The 22,354-nt window shown below is 41.0% G+C and overlaps 1 protein-coding gene across 2 annotated transcripts in view; it reads left to right on the forward strand.

Moving 5' to 3' along the window:
• The window catches only part of pcsk5b (proprotein convertase subtilisin/kexin type 5b), an 82,577-nt gene that overhangs the window by 26,469 nt on the left and 33,754 nt on the right, over positions 1–22,354 (forward strand). For both annotated transcript variants that reach the window (XM_086206230.1, XM_086206229.1), the window contains exons 8-15: positions 1,837–2,049; positions 3,998–4,098; positions 10,820–10,923; positions 12,539–12,656; positions 18,178–18,366; positions 18,755–18,891; positions 19,396–19,527; positions 19,722–19,824. In XM_086206230.1, the coding sequence (XP_086062356.1) occupies positions 1,837–2,049; positions 3,998–4,098; positions 10,820–10,923; positions 12,539–12,656; positions 18,178–18,366; positions 18,755–18,891; positions 19,396–19,527; positions 19,722–19,824 (1,097 nt within the window). The remainder of the gene's footprint in view (positions 1–1,836; positions 2,050–3,997; positions 4,099–10,819; positions 10,924–12,538; positions 12,657–18,177; positions 18,367–18,754; positions 18,892–19,395; positions 19,528–19,721; positions 19,825–22,354) is intronic.

Below are 22,354 nucleotides of genomic sequence, written 5' to 3' on the forward strand. Positions count from 1 at the left end.
TTATTCCCATATCTGTGTGTGTGTGTGTGTGTGTGTGTGTGTGTGTGTGTGTGTGTGAATCTGTGCGTGAGACTGAGAGTGTGTGTGTACGTGCAGCAGTATTGTTTGAGTGCATCTCCACAAACAGTCAGTTGGTCAGATGTCTTTTTCACTGACTCCTGGCTGAACTTTGGTTGGTCATCAACTTCTGGCTTGAGAAGCTTTCAATAGAGCAAATAAATGCAGTAAAGAATGCTGTACTGGTGGGTGAGTTGGTGTCATCGTGCCCACCTCGGGTCTTTTAGTGTTATTTAAATCCTTTATTTAATCAAGCAAAAAACAATATTGTGATGAAAAATTATCTTTTTCTTCAATGGCTTAGTAGACTGCAATGATAAATATCCTATCAATGTATTTTACAAATGTAATAGAATCACTATCAAAATAATAATAATAAAACAAGGATGTGTATGATCGGCTCATAGGCTGCTATATTGCTATTGCTGCTGCTGTGTAAGGGAGCAGTGGGCTGAACATTAACATCTTTTATGGTTGAATACATCAATGAGGGCCTGCATCAACCAGAGGCCAGCATATCTTTTTAATTTTTACAATCAGATTTTTGTCTGGCTGCCAAGAGCTGAAAAACGCTGCATTCGCCACCAACGCTTTTTACTCAGCTGTCCAATCACAGTGGAAGATAGACTAAGCTGTGTGTGTAGCCCAATGTAATAGAGTAAGGATACATTTATCTGATCACGAATGCACAAGAGTAAGCGTAATAGAATTACATTTGACGTTACGACTGACCTCTGTTTTTCTGTAAAACTGGTCAGAAAGTTGAGGGAGTCTAGTTTGGCTGCACAGCGTTCCAAGACCAAGCACCGTAATAAAATAAACTCCTTCAACTCTCGTCTCTGAGGTAGCCCCGGCCTCTCAGTTATTAAGATCCTTTTGAATACATCTGGGATACATTTTTTTTATGTACTGTGTTAACCTCTCCTGGAAACCTAGATTTGAATATTAAACATCTGTCTGGCTGCACATATAATGGGGCTTCAGTTATAACAAATGTCCATGTGCGTTCAGTCTCCAACAAAAACGTGGTCAAATACAAAACATTCACATAAAAATCAGTGTTCGGTGTCTAACACTAGATTATTTGCTTTATATAGAGTATTCTATGAGTTCAAGAAACTCCTACATGATGAAGTGAACTGTGATAGTGCCTGTGTGCGTTTCTTTATACGTCATTGTCATTCCTCCAATCTAAAATCCCAATCAGCTGTTTGGCAACACATTAGTTTCAAAGGGTTTGATGAGGATCAGCAAGAAAGCAGGCAGGGTCCAACGGCAATGAAGAATCGTGTTAAATAATCCTGATTTCAATATCGACCACAATAATCGGCAGCAGCCCTAATTACTAATAGATATGACAGAATTCAATTGGTTGCAGTAATTTATAACATCTGGTGCCATCAGTAAGATAAATTGCAGTGTCAGTAGAAATGTAATTCAACCCAACATGGAAAAAAACAAAACAATTTGACACAACATGGTACTCAGCAACTTTTTAAAGACAAAAAAAATCTCCATTATATTATGCCCAGATGAAACATTATGATTATAGGATCTGTCAGATCTTATGCCAGACTCTTATGCCAGCTGAAAACTTGAACGGTCTTCCTGCCCACTGAACTTTTCCAGTTCTTTAACTGTTGCTGATCTTTTCTTGATTCTCTGTGATTTATGACCACAGTGACTTTTTCGACGTATATTCTGTGAATATTTAAATACTGAATAAGACAAAGGCTGATGAGCTACTTAACTTGGTGTTTCTGATCTTTCTCCTGGCAGGGGAGGAAGGGGCGTGGCTCTATCTTTGTCTGGGCCTCAGGCAACGGCGGGCGCAGCAGAGACCACTGCTCCTGTGACGGCTACACCAATTCCATCTACACCATCTCCATCTCCAGTACAGCAGAGAGCGGCCGTAAACCTTGGTACCTGGAGGAATGCTCGTCCACCCTGACTACCACCTACAGCAGCGGGGAGAACTATGACCGAAAGATTGTAAGAATGGCAGTGTGATTATATATACATATAGTAGTTCTGAGACTGTCTTTACTGTTAATGTACTTGTTAAATAAGGAAAAACCCACACATGAACTATGAATGGCCATACATTGAAGCACATGTTGCTTAGAAGGAAATTGTGTCTTGAAAAAGTTCACATTTTAGTTGAAGTTAAAAAGCAAGTTCCCTTAAAAGTAGAAAATGATCCATTTCGATTTTTGCAAACATAATACATTATTTTTAAATAATACCACGTGAACGGTAGATCGTAAAAGCTGTACTGGGGAATACCTCAGTCAAATGAATTGGTATAGGCAAGATATGGTCCATGTGAGGTTCGAAATGTCAACTTCGATTCATTTTTCTAAATGGCAAGCCCCACCAAGAGTCGCTGCTTGTCCTCATCTGGGTTCATTTTCGAAATACTCTTCGAGTTATAATAAAGAGGAGAGCAGATTGTTTCACCTCTGAGCTGGTAGAGGAGGTCATAACGGTACCAAATGACCGTCTGTCTGTGACAGTTGGAGCAACTCATTCTAAACACTGACATTGGCACACCCTGCACATTGGTTGCAGAACACCAGAATGTGATGTTAAGTCACAATCTGTTGAACCATCATGGCAGTGGGGCCATTTTTACGGCACTATTACAGGATCTCTAATTTGTTAGTAAAAGGGGCTCCAGACAGAGAAAGAGGCTAAAATTTCCCTCCACAAACCCAAAGAAAATGTCCCCAAACAACCCATGTCACACAATACGGCACAGCATTAAGATTTGGCGCAAAATGATGAATCAATAAATCAATAAGACTGATTAAACTGAAGAATAATTTAGTAATAAATATGTTTTGCAGAAACTAAAAATTTCCATTACAACCACAGGCCCAGACTGATTGGTTTCCTCACTGACATCCAAATTTCAACCAAGCACAAAGCAGAAGAGAGAGGAAAAAAAAAGAAGAATTGGGCAATTTTTTTTTCATCTTGAAATGCGCTCAGGTTACATCTACATAACTATCATTTTCATCTGACACTCACCATGTTTCAAAAACATGAAAGTTTGCACAATGCATGTGCAGCATGGTTTTTGTGTGTATCTGTGGGACAGGAGGAGAGACCTGGTTTGACCCAGACTGACCCAGTCACTAGCGTGGATGGACAGTTGGCTACTGTGAGCTAGCTTGTCTGGCACTGTCCTGCTAAATTCCTCGTCCCACCGTGACAGACGGACACACAGAAACACACATCTGGCTTTGCGAAGTTTAAGCTAATTTTTCTAAATGTCCGTCTAATCTCCATGAGCACATGCTGTCCTGTTTAATACTACTGGTCCACTTTACACCACACATTTCAGTGTCTGTCTGTGTGTGTGTCTTCAGTTAATCCCTCAAACATTGTGGTCCAGGAAAGGTCCTTTAGTGAGGGCTCAGACTAGAAGTTAGCCAAGCTTTTCTTGGCTGACTGACTGCTGGGCTGTCTAAAGTCCACACAATTTAAGCAAACACACTGTGCTTCAACAACTTGTTTTACTACTTTGTATTGCTTCTTGCTTTCTGTCCTTTGTTTCTCCTTGGGCATTGAATTGATTCCTTGAAGTCTTTGGCAAACTTGTGATTCGTGCAAGTGTGTTTTTATCCATAGTGAGTCAGTGTATCAAAGCTGGAATGTGAGTTTCAGGTGTCTAAATCCTCCTGATCCTCATGACTTAAAACTCTCTGTCTGTCTGTTTCTGTCCACTTGCCATCACTGTTATTTTCTCTCTTCCTCTGTGATCTTCTTTCCTCATGACCATCTTATTCATCACATTTATTCCATTCTGGTATTTACGTCTCTTCTTTCCTGTCCACCCTGTCCTTGCTCATGTCATCCTTGCCCTTTTTGTTTCCTGTAATTCCTCATCGTCTCTTTATTATCTGCTCACTAACCTTCTCTCCTCTTTGTGCAGATCACGACAGACCTGAGACATCGGTGCACAGACAGTCACACAGGGACATCGGCCTCGGCTCCCATGGCTGCTGCCATTATTGCTCTGGCCCTCGAGGCAAAGTAAGATCCACTTAACCTCATCCTTAACCTCATCCCTTTGCCCCTCGTTTACCTTCTAATGCCCTCTTGTCTTCTGGCCTCAATGATCAATGAGGAGAACACGTGTTTCATTTTCTTAAAAATGCAACATTCTGAAATCATTTTTAAAATGTGGAAAAGCTGCCTTTGTTTTGATTAGTTCATCTCAGTGACATCTGTGCAGAAACGCACTGAACAGCGTTCCAGAACACACTCACACTTGGCCTGCTTGCCTTGTGCTCTGCTGAAGCAAGGTTGTTCCCCCTCCTCACTCCCCCGCTGGCCTGCACTCACATTGCTCCAGGCCTGAGCCCGCTTACGTCATCACTGAGCTGTACACATAAACAGAGAACGATATTTGTCAGGTATCCTTCAGGTTAGGATTTATTTGGGACAGGAGGACTCTTGTAGGAGCTGGACTGGAGCGTCAGGCTCCAATGTTTGGATCACAACACACACTGGACTTAAGGATGGCAAGTTTGCATCCCAAACTGCACGTTCTACTTACAGCACATAAGAATATTCTCATGCTACAACATCACTTTTGTCTCTGGACAATTTATCGTGCTGCATCTGTTTGCTCATTGCATTTATGGCTGAAACAACGCTGGGCTGTTCCATGCTTGTGCATGTGCGACTCTACTCTGCCAAAGCTCACATCTTCCAACAATGCCCAGGCCAAGAAAGTAAACTGAGTCTTGGCAAGGTGCAGATTGACCAGCCTAGTCAAACGAATCACATTTTTTGGGGACAAAAGAGATTTGATGTGCTGTCGATCGTGTGAGGGCGCCCTCAGAGGACTCCTCACCTCTGACATTCAGGACAACTGGACTATATATAGATACTGCAGCAGGATGTTCATGCTCACAGATTTGATTCTCGTTTCCTATCGTGGGAGGTACTGGGGCCTGAGTGATATGGGATTTTTGGGCCTGATACAGATCTTGCCAAAACAGTCCAAATTAATAGAACTCAGGCTGTATATTGCCAGATCTTGTAGTTGTAGAATTAGATTACCAGAACTGCTTTCCTGAGTGGCCGCAGTGATTTGTCACAGAAACTATAAACTTAAGTTAACCAAAAAAGGTTTGGGGAGCTACGTCTAACCGTGGCTGATGTTGTAAGAGAGGATGAGAAGTAATATTTCTGGTCAAACCAAGATCCTGAACCTGATCTATTTGAACCAGAATAGACCGAGAAGGAACTACAGGTTTTAGACACTGAGCCTGCAAGACGGAGCTATGCTGTCCATCCAGTGCCATTCATTGTGCTAAGCTACCTACCAGTCAGCCAGTCTCCATGTGTACCATATTCTCAAAGGAGAAAATGCTATCTATCTTCTTTCTGGTTCCAGGGAGGACAGCAAACAAGCATATTTTCCAAAAAAGTTGACGTGTTCTTCTAAGAAAATTTGTTGAATGAGGCCCTTTGTCCAAACTGGAGAAAACTCGAGCTTCTAAGATTTTAAATAACTGATGGTTTGATGCTGCTCTGGACATGTCTGAGGTAATCTTCCCCCTCATTGTTCCATCAAATTTCTGCAATGCACCACTTCCACTGGCATTAAACTGGCTCCAGAGCACACCACCAGCTCATGCTTGACAGCGAGTCCAGTGTTCCTTGAGTTCCTAGAGTTTCTCCTAAGTTACCTCTTGTCATCGGGTGAAGTCACTTTTATTAAATCACCGTCTGTAACCCCTTGATTTGAATGAAATCCTTGAAATAAAACTGGTCCCTTTTTGCCTAATAGCAGGTTTTTGTAGAAACCAGTTAAGGCCAAGTTGCATGGTGTCATGTTTTGGAGTGGGGGCTTATTACATGCCGCCAGCACTGTAGAACCCGCTGTGTGATGGCTGTTGTGTCTAAATCCCAGCAAACCTGTACTTAGAGATCCTTGGATTGCATCAAACTGTCCAGACTAAATGGCTCTCGGCAACTGCTTTTATTTTCTTCCATGCTGTGGCAAGCGAGACAACTGTTCCTAGTACTACACAACACACAAACAACTGTTTGCACTGATGATTGTGACACATGAAGTCTCAAGCGACTCGTGTATATAGTTGTTGTGGGTACATACTGTAATCTACCTTCCAGAAGGATCTGGCATTTCATAATCTACTGAACTACTGTGGAAAAAAAGATAACAACTGCACATGTTTAAATTTAAGACTCACACTTCTGATTCTGTGAGACTACTGGAATGGAGAGTAGACTGGACTATTCCAATGTAAAAAAAGAAAAAGGAAAAAAAAAAAGCATGATGTGTTCAATGAATCTGCCACAAATTGTTTGGCTTCTTGGTCTGTGCAACACCCCTCCTTAGAATTTAGTGAAAGTCAGTCTCATAGTTTTGCATGACAGACAAGTGAACCAAAGACCAGAATCATATCCTCCTTAGCTTTAATGTGAACATCAAAGCTCAGCGGAGGTAATCAAGTCCATGTATTGCAGATCTTAATTGTGTTTCTTATTTCTGAATCTTCCACGTGATCTTCCCGTCATAATTTTTTCATTTACAAAAAGCAAAACCATGAAGACTCAGGATTCAGACTGAGCTGACGAAGTGAATTCACTCACTCACTTGTTTGCAAGCTGCCTGCCCTAAAAGCCTCAAAGCATCTGAGGTTGGTCCTGCTTGCTGCAAACATTCTGGTTAAAAGGGCCGATGGCAATTTGCAAGTGAGGTGAGTAAGAGTCCGATTTTAAAAGCAAGTTTGGTTTCAGTGTTCAGTCTCCACGTATTCTCTCTGAGGCCCGGGTTTGATTTTCCTGTGACGTTCAGCAGTTTCCTGCCACCTTCTTTTTGAAAGTCAGGAGCTTCTATGGTGATCAATTTATGAATTGGAAAGTGCTGCACAGGTGAAGAGACTGTGAATCAGCTTTACCCCATCATCACATGTTGAGCGGCTCATTTAGCTGAGGTCACTTCATTTAACCTGGATAATCCAATCCAAATCCTCCCAGTAGAAAATATTCTCGGTTTCCTGGCAGGGCTGGGCACATAAGCCTGTTTCCTCAACAAGATTATCACACACTGCCTCTTGCTTGCCTGCTTTCTTCTCCACTGCTGGCTCTCACTTCATGCTTCCTCTGCCTCCACCTCGATCACGATGGTCTCTCACTCTTTTTTCCCCCTCCTCCAAGGAAAACAGTTTTTTCATTTAATCCCTTCATTCAGTTTCTCACATGGATAAACCTGCATGCGTGCACACGCAGGTAAAGCGAGGAGAGGATGAAAGCGGGGGAGGGAAACAGTTTAGACAAATTCTGTGCAATACCAATGGTATCAGCTCTTATCTGGTGAAAGAAAGCCGGCCAACTTTTTGTGATCAGCATGTCAAGATGCCATCAGGATTGACGTGACTGAACTGGCTGTTGTGAGGTCTTTTCTCTCAGTTTGAGGGCGCGACATCAGAAAACAGTCCCGTATTTGCTGTGGTGTCAGAGTCGTCTGCTACTTACGCCTCCAAAAGACCGAGCCAGTAGGTTTTTGGGTTGTCCATCAGTTTGTCCCGTTTTTGTGATTCGACGTCGCAGGAATGCCCTGACTAACTGTGACACAAATGTCCATTTACATTTAGAAACTCTAGAAAGGTGCAAAGCTTCTTGTGCTATGCAAAGATGATTTATGATTCTTTTCCAATAAAAAGATTTGGTCCAATCTTTTAGTGTTCAGTCACCTCTTTTTTTCATCAACATTTTTGCAGGGAGATTTATTCACACTAGTTTAATGATGTCCATCAACTTTTCATCATCATCCTGCGGGGAAAAAAGATCTTTTGATGAAAGGCCCTCTGCTCCATGTAGATTTACAGCAGGTTCAAAATGTTTAATGTGTCTGATTGATCTCTATATTTTTTAGTCCAGCGCCGTCAGCGTTTTTAGAGCATCTTAAACTTTCATGTTTGTCTTTGTCCTTGGGAGAAGAGTGGATGGAAAAGCGATTGAACAAAGAGACTTAGTGAGGAAATACGGAGGTTCAAACAACAAATGAGAAGGTGACAGATGAATGAAAAGAAAGAGGCCGATTTAGAGTGAAAATCAATTTAGTGGAGAATCACTTGACTAAACGGTGAGATGGTAGATTGTTAAAATGGGACATTTTGCCTCCTCTTTTACTCCCCTCTGCCCTCTCTGCCCGTTCTTCTATAATTACACTTGAGCGTAGTTCCAAAAAACCTGTTAGACATTCTGATGTGCTGCTGCCACTGGTTTCCCCTGTATGTGAGCTGCTCCATTAATTAGTATTTGGTTGTTTATGGGAAGGCTGTTGTGACCTAGATAACGATGCCAGAGTCACTTTTAATTAATGACCATAAAACATTTATGGAACTGTAATTACACAGTGGCAACTAAGCCCATCAATATTGATCTGAACGTTAATTATTTTGACGTTTCATGGCACATCTTTGCTAAAATCCTTTAATTGTTTTGACTTGATATTTTTATGTTCACCTATTTAAAGTGTTTTTTTTTAATTGTGTTGAATAAGTTGGAGTTTCTCCGTGCGTGTGTGTGTGCGTGTGTGTGTGTGTGTGTGTGTAAGGACAACATTGATCTAGTTATACTATTGTGTTCAAGGCATCTGAGATGAAATCCTTGGGGATCACTGCAAAATATCAAATTCTTTCCTTTTTTAAATTCCTGTTGTTTGTCTAATCCTGATTAATACCAGAAGGCATCTTTTTTTTTCTCTTGAACAGTAAACCCTGATGTCGCCAAAAATGTCTTATGAATCGTTAAGGCAATGTAATTACCTTGACATTCTGCACGAGAGGTCTGCAAATCTATTTTTTGCTCGAGAAATCAGATAATATGATAGTCTCACTGCAGTCGCAAGTTGCAAAGGAAGAAAAGCAAAGCAATTTAACTTAGGTAGACCATTGATTTCTTTGTGTGCTTTGCTGAAAATTCAATTTATATATATATGTATATATATATATATACATACAGAGTAAAAATGTAAGTAATATGATAATCTTTTTTAAACACAAAGTGATCATGCAAGAGGTGAATGAATATAAAAAAGTCCTTCGTGCCGGGTAACAACTGTAGAAAGGAAGCAATGTTTTACAAGCACGTACAAACACAGTTCCACATATAGACTGAAAGAAACCTATAGGAGGCAAAGAGCAACAATGGAAATGACAGTGAAAATTTTACATGAAGGAATGCAAGGCTAATATAAAATGACACAGAGATGCATCTAAAACCACCCACATTCAACTCCAAACATCAGTGATCCCTGCACTCGCGTCGTGTATAATCCAGGGGAAAAAAGAAAAAAAAAACCCAAAACAAAACTCTGGAGATTCCCACAATCAAACACACGAAAAGACACATAAAATTGTCAGAACATTCAGTGCGTGTGGGAACGAGGCTATTGATTGAAATTTATGAACTGCAGCAGCTAAATATGGAACATCAAGACTTCTCTCAGACTTCCGGGAATTTAAAGGTCTTCTTGTGCTTTTCTGCTTAAGAGATCACAGGAAGCCATGAAAGAACCTGCTTAAGTCTGCACCCACCCATCCCCGTCTCTCTCTCTCTTCATCTTTGTCTCTGAATCTGTCTGTCTCACTTTGTCTCCACCCCATCTCTCTGTCTCCCCAGCTCTCTCTCTCTCTCTGTCAATTATTTAATTACATTATGTTTTCAAATGTTAAAAAAAGGTGAAAAACAAACGAAGTCTCTCGCTCTCTCTGATAGTTTGATTTTAGACCTGCTGTTTGCCAAGTTTCATGAGATAACTTTTGTTGTGATTTGGCCCTTTCTTAATAAAAATGAACTGTTGGTTAAAATCAGCTCAGCAGTGCATGAGCCCTTTTCCCACCCGTCGCCGTCTCCTTGTCTCTAAGGATCTTCCTAAAAGTTTAATTATTAGTCTTGGTTTGGTGAAATATTAGTTTTAGGTCAATTGCTTCAGACTTGTGCTGAATCCAGCGGCCTCAGATGGTGAGGGAGTGACACGAGGGGAGGCATTGAAGCATCTGGTCGGCATATGAGATGGAAGGGAATCCCAGGAAACTTGGTGACCCACTTCTTCCTGGTTTTCCCCTTTTTATGTAGCATTTGGACATCAAAGGAGTTGAGACACATGGCCGCCATCCTGTAATAGATCTCACGTGAGATCTGAGAGACGAGAGACGGATGAATGGGCATCTCTGCTCTCCATATATGCCTCTCTATAATTTGCTCCCTCCCTCCTAATGTATATTACACTGTTTTCTTATGCTTGTTTTGTATTTCTGCCCTGTTCTTTTTTATCTTCATTGCTCCCCCCCCCAACTTGTTTATGTGCTCCTTTCATCCACCTCCTTCCATGAGCCATGTGAATTCCCTTCCTCAAAGAAGACATGTCTCCATGTCTTGTCTTCAGCACCCTCATGTTAGCCATTTGCTTTGCTGAACGTTCTGCTTCTCCTGCCAAAACACAGTAAAATGTTGACATCATTACTGTTTGGCCTGACCTTTTCATTTATGGAAGAGTGTGTGTGTGTGTGTGTGTGTGTGTGTGTGTGTGTGTGTGTGTGTCTCTCTCGCTTTGCATATTTGTCTGTTTTGAATATTTGCATAAGAGAGGTCCAGCGGGAGACGTGATGTGAGCATTTCACATATTTTAGTTCCTGCTCAGTTTTTCTTTTGTATTCAGTCTGAAATTGAAATGTGAGAATTAATGTGCACTTGTGTGTTCTCTCTTTAGTCCCCTTCTAACCTGGAGAGACGTTCAGCACATCATAGTAAAGACCTCTAGAGCTGGACACCTCAGTGCTCCTGACTGGAAGACCAATGCTGCTGGTTACAACGGTACACACACGCACACACACATTACTGTTAGCATTCTCTGAGATATTTACACTTCTGCTACACCCACTTCTGAGACTGGTTCAGGCTAAATCTAGTGCTGTGGCGGTGTAGGCCACTCATTATGTGGCCAGTTTTTGTGACGTGCGTGGTTTGAAGTGTTTGTGCCCCAGCATTAAAAAAAAAAGAAGACGACCCCCCCCCCCGCACACACACGCACGTGCGCGCACACACACACACACACACACACACACACACAATCTTGTTCCTCAATTTCCTCTCTTCCAACTCAAAACAAATGGACTCAAACCAAAGGAAGGTGATTACTATCACTGTTTTGTAGCATAGACTGCACCCTATACCAGGGTGATCATTCTCTGTCTGTTGTTTGGCAAAAGTTGAATCCAAAAGTTTAACTTCTGGTTCAACTTGTAATGGACTACCCCCCCCCCAAAAAAAAAATAAGTGAGAGAACTGAAACCCTCACTGCAGAGCCCGATTCAGCCTGAAACCTGCCTAATCCTATAGTTTATGTACAGCAACAAAAAAATTTGATTTTGATGTAAACAAAAAACATTGTGTACTTTTGAAATTTTTGGGCATATGTCGTGTAACAGTGGGACTGAGGCTCTGAACTAGGAGAATAGAAAAAAGTCATCCTTCATTTCAGTTGGAATTAAACCACTGGTTCAAATCAATGTCAAGGACATAGCCTTTGTCCCAACTGCTCATTCTGTCCCCTATTAAACCAGTCTTAAGTCTGGTTTGTGTCCCTTTAGAGATTCTTAAGTCATACAGACAATTTCCATCACATGGGTCATTACATTGACTCACATTGCTCGAAACGTAACTTTAACAGTAGTTACCTAACCCTCTCCATACCTCAGCCTGAAATATTTTCATTTATGTAATGAAGACTTGCTTTTCTTTTGTCCCCAAAAGAGAGGGAGTCCCTAAAATGTTTGAAAAACAGCAACTGTAGGTCCTGTCAGAGAGAGTTAAGATCATGCACATGAAGTCTCTTTTGTATTTTTTTTTTTCACTTTGCAACACTGGGCTTTTCACATCTGCAAAAATCTCCTTGTGTTGAATTGCTAATAACATCAAAATTCGTTGTGAAGGAATCTGATCCTCCGTTGTGACCATATTTTCTCTTGATGTCTGTTTTACTAAGTAATGCCATCAAAGATGTTTTATGAAATATAATCTCCAGAATCTCTCCAAGTGTAGTTCTTCTACCCTGTATCTGCCAGGCTGCAGGCCCAGTGTGTCTGGAGGTTTTCCAAATGACTTAAAAAACAAAGCAAAGAAGAACTAAAGAGAAGCAGAACAGGGAGGGAGAGGTGGGGGTGCAGGAGAAGTATGGAAGGAATTCATATTTATGTTGTGTTTTTTCCACCACTGCTCATGGTGGAAGTTTGAAACTTTTTTGGGGCACATTTAGACTTTTTGATACCTTGAATCTTCTCTACACACCAAGAAGGTATTGAGCTCCTGTCATTGATTTTATTTTTTCATATATATTGTTTTTGGTTGCCTTAGTGTGTGTGTGTGTGCGTGTGTGTGTGCGTGTGTGTGTGTGTGTGTGCGTGTGCGCATGCGTGTGCGAATTCTACAGTCAGCCACCTGTATGGCTTTGGTCTGATGGATGCTGAGGCGATGGTGAAGGAAGCAGAGAGATGGAAGCAAGTTCCTGCTCAGCATGTCTGTGTGGAGAGTGCAGACCGACAGATCAGGTACAACACGAGAGTACGCTCTTTTTCCTCTATTATTTTTAGTTTTTGAACTGATCTGCTTCAAAATGTAATTGTTTCTCTCTTGTTCAATGCTCCAACCCTCCACAGTTTTATGTGAATCGGCCTTTTTGTTTTTTTCCTAATCTGCTAAAAGCCTAACCATCAATGACCATAAACGGATCTGCTGCGAAATTGTCGCTTCTTTTTTGTAGCCCAATGCCACACCCCCTTATTGATGATTTATTCCATCTAACAGATACACCACCCAACATCAGGGGTGAGATGAGACAACAATGTACATGGATACATCAATTAAATGATCAATGATCCAGTTGCATCAATGCAGTGCAAAAAAAAAAAATTGATAATATAACTCCATCGTTATAATCCACATTCAGTGTGAAACTCCCACGGCACTTCCCTCCTTTGCCATTTCTGCCCAAGTGCACCACCTCACAAATTAAATTATAAAATGATATTTGGTGTTCTTTTTAGAAGTTGTTATAAATGTAACAGATGATGTTAAATTAGTGTATGATATTGCCTCATATCGACAGCAGGCACCTGAATTAATTCAGAATCGTATCATGGCAGCTGGATGAAACTGGTGTTCCTAACTGACATGGGTGAAAACATCCTTGACGGGGGTCATAACTTTGCATTATCAGCTTCAGCATAACAAGTCCTGCCTTTACAGGGGATCTGATCTCAATGAAGCATTTCAGCATACATGACCATGAACATGTCACACGTGAGGAGGAGCAACTTGCTCTAAAACCCAGGGTATTGATCTGATACTACACGCACGCCTCCCTCATGATTCTGTGACTTGGGTTCGTTCCCAGCCACAAGAGCATTAGTGAGGTGTCAGGCTCTGATGCTGGGTGATAAGCCCTGGCTCACAGTCGGCTTCCAATTCATCTCAGATGTGGATGACCTCACCAGAGTTCCTTCACTAAACCTGCTAGAAATAATGGGGCTATACGCAAACCAAAAGTGTGTGTGTGTGGGGTGTTTACACATTTTTGGCGGAATAATGTTTTACATTTTCCAGTCGAGCTACACTATTACACTATCAGGCAGTACAGTGATTGAAGGAATCTACTGCTTAGCCACAGTAGCGGATAGTTATACAGAGGATGCTTTGATGAGCAGATAGAAATCGGCACGCTGCGCAAGCTTGATATGAAATGCTTATGTGACAAAATATGCTTGTGTTGTGTCATGAACAGATATGGAACATTTCTCCCAACAACTACCCCATCTCTGTCTCAGTTCCTTCTAATTTTTTTTGTTCTCTCTGTGGTGTTTTATGCACCAGCATGTGTTTGTGAGTGCGGTTGTGCAAGTTGTACCTTGATAGGGGCCAAGCATTAGTTCTGGCAGGGTGGTTCTCACATAAGACCTTTAACACACACACACACACACACACACACACACACACACACACGCACACACAGAGTGAGCCAGGGCTTCACAGCTTGTTATTCTTGATGCAGCTGGAAGCCTGAGCTGTTCTGTGTTGGACTGACTGGCTGAACTTGAGCCCTGAACTGGTTTCTTTCAGTTGAAGTCTCGGCGGCCAGCAACTGCAGCATTATCAGTGTTGTTCAGTCTGTTCTGCTCAAGTGCACAAGTCATAGAAGGCTTAAGTAAAGTCCAGCTTGAGAGGCAGTTGTGTTGAGCCTCTGGATTCATGTAGTATGTGCTGACTTATGGAGAATGTCCCACAATTGTGGAAGTAAACAACCCTGTGGTTTTCATATGTGGTGTATTCATGAGTAGCCTTAGAGATGCAAGATCTGATCGGTGACATGTTTTTAAAGTTTGTGGGACTTATTCATGAAGAGCCTTTCAAATGAAAGGCTTGTGAAGAAGTGAAAAAGGCAACGAAATAAAATGTTTTTTTTTATGTTTCTGGGACAAAAGGTAAGTTATGAAAGTATTTTTTCAAAAGTCTGAAATGTTCTTTAAACAACCCCTTTGTTGACTATATTTATTTGGTTGTCATGTGCATGTGATCATAAGACTAAAGAGGAAGAGGAAAGCGCTAGAAAGAAGTATGCCTATGTGTGTCGTGTGCCTCTTTTCCTGTGTTGGTACATGTGTGAACACTTTGTGTGTGTGTGTGTGTGTTCTATGTTTTCTTTTAACTTGCCACATAAGTGTTGCCGTCACCTCAGTGGCGTGTTCCCACACACCCTTTGGCTGGCCCCTCTGACTGCGTTTGGTAACGTCTGTCTGCAATCGCTCGCCTCACTCCACTTGGACCATGCACCAGGAAAACTGCCTGATCTGTGAGCAGTCAGGCCGGTGCTAATCAGCTGTGCATCTGCTCTGCTCGCTCCCCTGCGTATGGCTGAGTTATCTGTGTTGTGTCATAGAGAAGCCAGAGCTGTGATATCAGCCTTAGACTCTCCAGCCAACAGTCATCGCCCACTCACAATAGAGACATTGTTTTCTACCGTTATTTTTCCTTGAAATCTAATTGTGTAAATACTTTTTTCTTGTGCACTTTTCTTTCTATTTATCCCACTAACAATCAGCTGGGTCAGCTTGCCATTATATAAATGAACAGAGATGGAGTTGAAGGACAAATGGAGAACGGGTTATGGATTTTTCAACAACTCATAAAATACCGTTTTCAATAATGAACCCCATCCACTCTTTTCATACTAATTTGATCTAATTTATATGGGCCAGGTGTATTTAGTGCACCAGTATAACTGATTTGAACTATGTTTCCCAACACAAATTATTACTGTTCAGTCTTGACTCGCACGGACAGTGATTAGTAATCGATGGTTTGGCCCTGCAGTCAACATGATCATGTACTCAGAATTGCAGATGGTTACAGTCGCATTAAATACACCATTAGAGCTGTTATATTTTTGACAGCTTGAAAACTTTGTCAGTTTTAACATCCAACAGATATGCTGAAGATGTTGTGTGTGATGTGAGATATTGAAAGCATTTTTAGTCAATGAAACGAGGTGAGCCACTCTCATATACTTTGGCTTCATTCATTCAGATAAAGATATTTATTATTAAGATACTGTCCATTTCTATATTTATATTATAAAGTCTCTTCGGATTCCCCCTCCCCGGAGTTATCTTTCTCCTGATTGGCCAGATTCTGGAAGCCTGCCGAGGGGCAGCATCCCTTCCTGTAGGCATGCTGTGAAATTAAAGTGATACTATACCCAAAAATGTTGGTTAATGTTACATACTAAGATGCTTTTTCCTCTCCGCCTTCTTCAGTGTAATTCCAGAATGCAGAAAAGAACCAGTCACATCTATTTAGAGTGAAGCTCATTGCGACAGATGGCTAACAACTGCAAAACTACCCAAGAATGTTTGTTTGCAAACTCTCATTTTCATCATCCTGTACAATTCTTGTCTTCTTTATCCAGTTGTGTACTCAGCAATCCACTACCACTTTGATTTGAGTTACCTGTCCAGGGTGAACCCCGCCTCTCGCCCGAAAGCTGCTGATATAGGCTCTAGGCCCCCCCCACACCCACAACCCTCAACAGGAAAAGTGGAAGAAAATAGAGGGATGGATGGCTATTGGTGATACATTTGAACACAAGATTGCAAAAAGATATTGAAAACTGACTCCTCAGAAATCACACAGATTAGTTTACTCAACATACTTTATTATTTGAAATGTTGGCCACATTTATTGAGAATATCTGACATTAAAACACAACATATGTTTAGATATGAAATAACAAAAAGATAACATACTTTTAAGCGAAATGAGGAAGATTTGTAATCTAAAAAATGGCCTCATCTGTCAGACAACTAAATAGATTTTTCCAGCTGGTAATTGCCAGGGGTAATTTTCCTCTCAATGATAAACATCTGTGTTGTATCACGCAGTCCCTCAAAATGTAACTGTTAAGAAAATGAAAACACCATCAAAGAGCAGAAGTTACTGTTTTTCAGCCAACAAGGCAGCGAAAATATTCTTTTTATGTAATCTTGCCAACAAGTGTAATTCATCACTTCAGTTTCCAGTGATGAAGCCCCGCATGTAATCTGCTGCAGTGAGTCGATACATTGAACATTGGCTCAGCTGTTGATGTGCAACCGCTATGCAGCAGCAAAGCGCAGCTCTTTTCTGAAAAGGCTGTTGGTGGAAAGATGGTATTCATTATCCAGGCTTGCCACAAGTAGCGGCTGCTGGGTGGCGATTATGTTAATTTTCTATTCTAATAAAATTGTTTTGTGTGTATATTTTATGACCACCAGCCACTCCTTTGAAACAATGATGACAGAGAAAAGTATCAGCGTGCGTGCGTTCATCTGACTAGACAATGGAGACTTGCTTTTACTGTTGGCAAAATAACTGGTGACATTAACTGCACAGCCAGTGGCCGTTTTACTTTGACTGGCTATTTGACAAAACTCCAGTCAGCAACTTGACAAGAGTGCAGTAAAAAAGCCTTTTAAAAAAGGGCCTCTGAAGGCACTGTAGGTTCCATGGGTGCCATGCAGACATTTATGTGCTGGATAAATATAAATTTACAAATAAAATATGATACGCTGGAATTCCATACAGTTGAAAGATAGTATAGTGTATCCTATGGATGTGATGAGATGCATCATCGATACAACCTGAGTTCATGCGGTCTCACACAATCATACCCTCACCTAGGAGACCCAGCCAGGGTTGGTCAGGCCCCCGCTGGTATCCCAGCAGCATTAGAGCACAGTTCCTCCATTATACATTCCCTGCTCACTTGATTAGTGTCATACCAAATATAATGCAGTCCAGTTGCCATTATTGAGTAATTTTCTCCTTTTCCCTCTATGGCTGGCAACTGTGTCCTTGTGGAGCCGTTGCGTTCTGCAGCCCTACAAATGTGTGCACCCATTACATAAGATTTCACTGCAGACGTTATTGAAGGAGTCATTAGATGCTTGCATTGGCTGATGGGTTATATTGTTGCTGAGGTGCGTCGCGGGCACAGCAAATAATGTTCTGTGTCTTTATTATCATGCTTGTGCTTCTTGGGTTCCTGGCAGACATTTCAGGAGGAAGTTAAATCAGAAGAAGTACTGTACATGTAATTGTTCTTAAGGTTCGTTCTGTGTTTTGAAACTTCACTCACACCAGGATTTAGGTTGATCGACTTGAATGTCTCAACCAGTCACCTTAGTCACGGGTATAGGAGGACCCTCTGAAGCTACATGAACGTTATGGCCCTTATGTTGAGAAGATTTTTTTTCTGCTTAGTTTTGCCCCTAAACACAACAAGAAGCTAATCAGACCTCACAAGCATATTGAATATTTTAGCTCAATTTAATGTTTTCATTTCTCTTTATGATGTTATTACTTTGATTTTAATATGTGTCCTAAATCAAAATGTACTGGTTTACTTGTAAATGTACTTGTATTATTACAAGAAAGGAAAATAAAAATTTACCCCATTCTTGATGCAAAAACTATCTGGGGTACATCAGCAACACCTTGGGTCCTTGTGGTCTGACTGGTTCTCCTCTTGTCTTCCAGAACTATTCGTCCAGAACATGTGGTGCGGTCCGTGTACAAAGCGACAGGGTGCACTGACAACCCCAACCACCACGTGATCTACCTAGAGCACGTGGTCGTCCGTATTACAATCACACACCCTCGCCGTGGGGACCTGTCAATCAACCTGACCTCACCCTCAGGGACAAAGTCTCAGCTGCTTGCCAACAGGTAGAGAAAACATTAATGCCGCTGTAAAACTTGGATAATTGTTCGGCTTCTCAGTAGTGTGAGCCTCATGGAGTTAAATGATATGATTTTGTATTTCATCTGAATACATTTGAATTATTTTCTGGAAGATCTACTCCTCTGTTTGCTTTCTTTTTAATTTGGGTTTAAACACCATAAAATAAGGCAACTTCTTGGGATTTTGCACTGATTATGCTGGAAGCTCTGCACGTTCACCTCATACAAACTGCAGACCTCAGTCATGGTTGACCACAGTTCATTAGAAACCAAGATTATGCTCGGTTGGTGGTTATTGTTTGTACTGCTATGTGTGATTCATCATTTGGTGTGTGTGTGTGTGTGTGTGTGTGTGTGTGTTCTTGATATGCAGGTTGTTTGATCACTCCATGGAGGGTTTTAAGAACTGGGAGTTTATGACCACCCACTGCTGGGGAGAGAAAGCAGCCGGCGACTGGGTCTTAGAGATCTATGACTCTCCGTCTCAACTCCGCAGCCAGAAAGTACCCGGTATGAGAGCGTTCCAGATTTCTTTAATTAAAAAAAGATAAAATAATCCACATCCATTTGCATTGTGACTGAATCAGCAGGGGCACACAGAAGGAAGTCATCACCACTGCGCTGAAGACTCTTCAACTACATAATGAAGTCTGAAATAGAGGGTGGCAGTTTCTAATTATCCCATGTCTAGTTCTCCTGTGGGGCTCAGTTAAAGATTCATTTAATGTAATCAACTTATTGTAGCAGGAATATCTGTTAAAGAACTCCTGTTGCTTCTCTCTACTTCATTCTTATGATGGAGGGTGGACATCAGGTTAAACTGCTCTGGCAAATCACTCCTCCACTAGGAAAACATAAAACTTGCACAGCTGTCTGTCATTACACTTGTTTTTATGCATAACTTGACCATAATAGCAGCTCTTCACATCAAAATTTACAAATCAAATAAAGATCAGAGGGACACCCAGCAGCTTGCCATCAGATCTAACTTTTACAGTGCTGCTGTGTCCTCAGGCAAACTGAAGGAGTGGTCACTGGTGCTGTACGGCACCTCTGTGCACCCGTACTCGTCTCTGCGCAGCGATAAGCCCCGCTCCACCGACATGCTGACGCCCACAGATGAAGAGCTCCCAGAGGAGTACAATGGTGAGTTATAAATCTGGTGCCCTGCTGAGATGAGGGTACCCATAGTAGCAGCAAAGATGTCCTGCGGATTTAATATCATTCATTGGCAGAAGTTTCATTGTAACTTTAGGCATAATTAAATACTTAGTTGTTCATCATGGATTATTTTTGATGATAAAACTTTATTCTTTTCTATTCTTTAACCGTGTGTCCAGGTCCCTGTGACTCTGAATGCAATGAGAACGGATGTGAAGGACCTGGACCTCACCACTGCATTAACTGCCTCCACTACTTCCTCAAGTTCAAGAACAACACCAGGTCAGACTGCTACATGCTGTAGTTTAAGTATTAAATTGTTGTGTAATATTCAAGAATGTCGTGACCATCATAAATGTATGCGCTATTAAAACCCTGGCTTCAACAGTGGCTGCCGAAGGTTTTGTTTTCCTCATATTTTATTTCTTCTTGTCACCTTGTGTCTTTCCACATCTCCTTTTATTGGCGAGGAAAGGGAGATACATAGCCAAAGAACTTCAACATGAGCTAATACTCAAGATTCAAGGACATTATTTGTCCCCAGTGTTGCAATTGTTAGTGGAGGAGTGGAGAGAAATTAAAGTCACATAAAACATAGTGTGCGTAAGTACAACAAAGCACATAAAACCATATGAAACACAGTCTGCATTAAAGCTCATGAATGCATCTAAGTGAATACAATCTCAGTCGAACACCCAAAAAATGTGTGAGGTGCAAAGAGATCAGATAATCAAGATATTTCATGTGTTGGGATTTAAGTTGCCAATTGTCTCTTTGTCAGGGGACAGTTCACACATTTCTCTGACATATTGATGAAAATGTAAAAGCGCAATAGGCAGTATATTTTAAAATCTTGTTGACATGAATAGAAGAATAAATTGCATAATATTTAACCAGTTTGTAATAAAAATACATTTAGAACAATAAATTGCTGAAATATTCTCTGAATTTATATCATCCAGATAATTGAGATCTGACTATTTGGACCAACTGTTCGAACTTTTGCAGACACACAAACATAGAAAATCTCTGCTATGGCAAAAAATGCTAACGTGCCTATTGACTAAGATTTGAGGCTTAAGGGTGATTTCCTGTCTTGGGTTTTTTTTGGTGAGTTTTTTTAATGTCTGGTGTGTTGAGTGACTGAATTGGCGTGCATGTGCACATTTGTGCTCACTCTTAGGATCCCATTGGGATCAAAGTCTGTTGTAATTGCCTCTGTGTCAGCGGGTCTCTGCACTAATAAAAGACAAACCAATGCAGGTGCATGAGAATTTGTGAGCTTAGTGCTGCCTTATCATTAGCCCACTTCAGAGTTGTTGCCCTTTTCTGCCCCCACAGGGAGCAATAGATGAATGAAGAAAGAAGCGAGGGATGGGAGGGAGAATGAGGGGCGGTGGTGTTAAATGTTAAGATGATTACGTACTACATGCGTGTTTGATGCTCAGGACTCAGAAAAGCAAATAACCTGCAAAGCATCAAATACCTGCATACCACTTGCTGTTTGTGCATTATTGATGAGTCAGGTCCAGGTTCAATAAAAGCCAACACATCCCCAGAAAACCTCAAACTGGCTGAAAAAAACCCCGATCTGTTCATTTTGATATTTTTCTGTGTGTAAGTAGTAATTGTCCACCAAGAAAGATGTTACTGTTCAGAAAGGAAATTAATTCATAAAGTTGCAAAATTTCATTTGTCAGTTTTGTGCCCCTGAATGTACCTGCGTTTCAGATCAGAATATATAAGAAAGACAGAAAATGCAAAATTGGCAGCAAAATATATAATATGTCTTCAGTTTGGGGGCTGCACGGTGGTGCAGTGGTTAGCACTGTCCACACAGAAAGATCCCGTGCCCGAGCCGGGACTCGAACCCGGAACCTTCTTGCTGTGAGGCCAGTCTCCATGTTCTCCCTGTGCCTGCGTGGGTTCTCTCTGGTAGATAACTCTAAATTGACCGTAGGTATGAATGTGAGTGTGAATGGTTGTTCGTCTCTCTGTGTTGGCCCTGTGATGGACTGGCGACCTGTCCAGGGTGAACCCCGCCTCTCGCCCGTTGACGCTGGGATAGGCTCCAGCCCCCCCGTGACCCTTAATGTAGGAATAAGCGGAAGACGATGGATGGATGGATGGATGGATGGATGTCTTCAGTTTGGCAAGACTTGCATTTTCTCAATTTTTATGTTTGCTTGTCTTAATTTTTTTCCTATGCTTTTTTTTTTGAGGAAAAAAACCCCAAAACTGTATACGTATATATGTATATACGTATGCATATATGTGTATATATGATATGTATGTATTTATGTGTGTGTATATATATGTGTGTGTGTGTGTGTGTGTGTGTATATGTATGTGTATATATACATATATACACACACGTGTGTGTGTGTGTGTGTGTGTATATATATATATATATATATATGTGCGCATATGTGTGTGTATATATATACATATATACACACACGTGTGTGTGTGTGTGTGTATATATATATATATGTGTATATATATATATGTGTGTGCGCATATGTGTGTGTTTGTATATATATATGCATATGTGTGTATGTATATATATGTATATATATGTGTGTATATGTATATATATGTATATATATATGTGTGTGTATATATGTGTGTGTATATATATATATGTGTGTGTATATATGTATGTATATATATGTGTGTGTGTGTGTGTGTGTGTTTGTGTACACATAGATATACATCCACATGTATGTATATCTATGTCTTTCATATACTCTGATGTGAACAGACTTGGATTATCAAATGACTGATTAGCTGTTTCTTTTTCAAATGTGAT

This window comes from Aulostomus chinensis, chromosome 6, assembly GCF_037954235.1.
Source record: "Aulostomus chinensis isolate RoL2024-O1b breed Wild chromosome 6, RoL_Achi_v1.0, whole genome shotgun sequence".
NCBI classification, from domain to species: Eukaryota; Metazoa; Chordata; class Actinopteri; order Syngnathiformes; family Aulostomidae; genus Aulostomus; species Aulostomus chinensis.